At 41.8% G+C, this 4,129-nt stretch overlaps 1 protein-coding gene across 1 annotated transcript in view; it reads right to left on the reverse strand.

Annotated features, from left to right (window-relative positions):
* LOC106881907 (DBH-like monooxygenase protein 1) overlaps positions 1-4,129 on the reverse strand; it is a 34,913-nt gene that overhangs the window by 14,785 nt on the left and 15,999 nt on the right. Inside the window, exons 6-8 of the mRNA XM_014932430.2 lie at positions 1,563-1,665; positions 1,126-1,292; positions 205-408 (exon numbers count right to left, since the gene is read on the reverse strand). Coding sequence (XP_014787916.1) covers positions 205-408; positions 1,126-1,292; positions 1,563-1,665 — 474 coding nt within the window. The remainder of the gene's footprint in view (positions 1-204; positions 409-1,125; positions 1,293-1,562; positions 1,666-4,129) is intronic.

Below are 4,129 nucleotides of genomic sequence, written 5' to 3' on the forward strand. Positions count from 1 at the left end.
TATATATATATCCATACATATGTACTCATACACACACTTGTATACTTCATATATACATGTACGCACATATACACGGTAATGTCTACACATGCCTTCAGAAATGAGTGTTTGATTTTTGTGTACTTGTTATTGCACGTGCGTGTTGCGTATGCACATTTGTATGCGCGTGCGCGAGTGTGTTCAGGGTATATTCATATATCTTACCTTTAAAAGTGTCGTCTCCGTCTTGATGAACCTCAATTCTTGGTAGTTGAAATCATAATTGTCATCATACATGATATCAGGCAGCTTTTTACCATCACGATAATGATGAAGCCTTATCTTTCTCGCTGCCAAGTGTGCATGAAGTAGAATGGCTATCATCTTAACTCCGTCCTCATTCCATTGGATATTTTTTTCAGGTTTAATCTTTTGAGCAAGATGAAATAAGAATGTCTTAAATAATTGCTTCTAACATGGGTACAAGGGTATATCTACGTTGGTAGGCGGGATATGTCTACTAAATTGGTCCAGCACTTTTCTGACTTTTAGCTATGCGGGGAAATTACTGGTGTTTGGCCCTTTAAGAAAGCCTTGTATTTAAAAGATGTAGTATGGTCATTTTAATTGACCACTATACTTGATTGGTATTTGTTTTATCTACTCCAAAGTTTGAATAGAATAGAAGTATAAGCACAACAGTAGAATTATGCTGGTAATTCATGCATTTTTATAAAACCATATTTATGTAAATGAAGAATTTATTGATTAAAAATATTCTAATATCAACCTAAAAAGTACTGGAAGGCAACTTCAAATATAGAGGTGTATAAGTTCATAAGGTAAAGGAACTAAATTAAAAGTGTTTATTTCAGCTCTCGACTGGTTCAATCAATTCAGCATATGTATAAATATCAATACATTATCAAGTTGTTCATCATCCTTATATATTATCACTAGTAATATAATTTAGAGAAAACAAGAGTTTGGTGTCAAAACCAGAGATTAATACTGAAGATGTTGTGTTTCTGACCCAGTTTCAATTTATTTATTTCACAATTTCATTGAATTCATTCATTGTGCAAACGATGTAGTTAGAAACCTTATTTCACGAGACTTTATAAAGATCAAGAGTAAAACACTTACCATAGATCCACACGCCTCACAGTGTCCGTAATATTTGAATTCTTTGGCATAAGGTGGAATTAATTGCTTAAAATTATACACAGTATATCCAACTGATAACATTCCAACTTCGTATTGACGTTTAGATCTAGTAAGAGTTATTTCTATTCCAGAAGAATCGAGCGCGCCTACAATATGGAGAAAAGCAAATTGAAATATCTTAATTGAAAAGATTAAAAATAAAAGGAGAATGAGAGGGTAAAATAAAGAGTTAATCAATTCGAAAAAAATGTTAAACTGGAAGAGTTGGTCAAATAGAAAAGAATGCCAAATATGAGAGTACGTCGAAAAGGAAAATAGAATGACTAAATCAGTATGTGAAAGAGAAGAGTATATCAAACAATCTAATCATGTAAAACAAACAAATATATCAAATACAGGGAACAAAATGAACCTACCTTCCATCTTTTGTTGATTATCGTAATGCATTTCCAGCAAATAGTACGCAGGATCATCTTTACTTCCAAAAGACATTCCAGTATGTTCAGGGAGAACGAATTTCTAGGAGAAGCAAACGTATATGTATGTATTTATGTATGTATGTATCAGTCTGTCTGTCTATCTATCTATCTATCTATCTATCTATCTATCTATCTATCTATCTATCTATCTATCTATCTATCGATCGATCGATCGACCAATATCGGGAGCAAAAGTGTACGTACGCCGCTATATGTATATATAATTCCTCCAAAAATGGAACAAGAACGCAACAGACGATAATAAAACATATGGACAGATAGACGATACTAAGACATTAAGGAAAGTACTTCCCCCGATCAGGAAAGTTGGTGATCCTGGATGTGAGCAAGAGCGAAGGTGGTGCCTTTAGACTGGTGGCCGTCTATGCCCCTACCGAGCCAAATGGCCGGATTTCTATAGGCGTCTGGAAACCTTTCTGGGTACATATCGCACTTTATTGTTAGTGGGGGACAGTAATGGCATCTTAGACGTACGCTGGGATTGCGTGGTAGTAACTGATAGAAGCGGGGTGGGTTCAAAAGCCTCACGCACCTGATCAGCCAGTTCCAACTATCTGACAGATACCAACGAGATTTCCTTCATGCCCCAGTGTGGACCTGGACCGACCACAGAGGATCATCTAGATCGTACATAGACATGATTTTCACTAGGAAACTAGATAGCAATGGTGTAGGCTGTCCACTTTTTAAAACGGTCGCCTATTCATATCACAAGTCTGTAGTCTTTACGGTCGACCTAGATAAGATTAGGATCAAATTACTGGAAGCTGAATATGTCTTTCCGGCACGTAAGGCTTACAGGGACCAGGTCAACAATTTAGTTAAGCAAAAGTTGTCAGGGATGTAGTCGACAACAGGTGGTGGTGGGGAGTCTCAAAAGAGTGATTAGGGTGATTTCGATAGGGTTTAGCAAAGAAGTAGTGTTAGAAAAAAAGAAAGGAAGAGGAGCTGGTAGCTAAGTTAGTAGCATTGCAACCGACGTGCTATCAGCGAGAATGGCATTAGATCATTTCTTCAATGTTTGCATTATCAGAGTTAAGGCACGTGCTCTGAGAAACGTGGGAAGCAAAGCTGTTCAATGGGCCCGCGTGGCGGAGGCGCAGCGTGGTAACAAAACCACAGTTCGGTCTTTGACGGACCAAGACGGACACAAGCTGAGCGATTCCAGGCAGAAGTGTGAGGCCTTTTGCCAGCACTTTGCTCGGTTGTTCGGGGTGACTGGTAGGTCAGAGACGATAGCCGACTTCAATCCCTACCTCGACGGTCGACGCTGAGCGCTGTGAAAGACCGATGACTTCATCCGAAATTGAGGATGCCCTTGTCGGCTGCACGAGGCGCAAGTCACCCACTTTGGATGGTCTGCCCTACGATCTTTATGTAAATATGCCAGACTTGTACTCCGACCTCCTCGAAGTGCTCTACTGCAAATCGCAGCAGAACGGGAGTTCTGTGATGCTAATATGGAACGTAGAAAACAAGAGGGACATATTAGATAACTTCAAGTCCATAACTCTGCTCAAGAGAGTTTAAGATTTTGGTAAGGTGTTACCAAAGAGGTTGGCGCTTGTCACAGAAGATTTGGTTGGGGAGGCACAAACTTGCGCAATCCTAACCAGGTCCATACACGACAACCTACACCTTATGCGATACATCATAGAAAGAGTAGGGTGTAAACCTGGATTCGGTAGGGCTCTGATCAATCGAAAATATTCGATAGGGTCGACCATCAGTACCTGGAGGCTGTCTTCAATGCAGTTGGCTTCGGTCCCGTCTTCAGCAGCTGGCTTCGGCCTCGTCTCCAGCAGCTGGCTTCGGCCCCGTCTCCAGAAGCTGGATTGCTGCAATGCACAGTGACATCTCGGTAGTCAAAGTTGATAGCCACCTCTTGGAACCGTTTCAAATTACCAGATCGGTCCATCAAGGGTGCCTTCTCTCCTCCCTTCTGTACTTATTGACTCTTGAGTCTTTCCTGCGGAATCTGGAGCTGCTGCAGGGCATCCCACTCAAACCGGAATGTGGAAGGGCTATGTTGGCTTATGCGGATGACATCATCATGATGGTGTCGGATACCTCAGAAATCGAGTTAGTGGGCACATTATTGGAAGAATATGAAAAGTTGACGGGAGTAAACCTTAACCCGGATAAGTCAGTGGGCTTGCAACTCAGTACCTGAAGAGGCAAGTCCTTGTCGTCCAACAGCGTCGTTGGGCGCTGGACGGACGGACCGGTAAAGTTGCTTGGGGTTTGATTCGGACCAAACCTCCAGGTGGATAAGAAATGGGACGAGGTGATGAGCAGGGTAGCCAGTGTCACTGGAAGTGGGCTGCGAGGAAGCTGTCACTGAAGGGTCGAGTGGAGGTGGCGAATGCGTATATAGCGTCCGTCATCTACAACCGCCTGACCGTTGTGCCTTGCCCCCGTTCGCGCCTCACCAAGCTGGAGTGCCTCCTCTTCTTCCAATTCTTGTAGAGGGGACAGGTTCC

Source organism: Octopus bimaculoides, chromosome 8 (assembly GCF_001194135.2).
Source record: "Octopus bimaculoides isolate UCB-OBI-ISO-001 chromosome 8, ASM119413v2, whole genome shotgun sequence".
Classification (NCBI taxonomy): domain Eukaryota; kingdom Metazoa; phylum Mollusca; class Cephalopoda; order Octopoda; family Octopodidae; genus Octopus; species Octopus bimaculoides.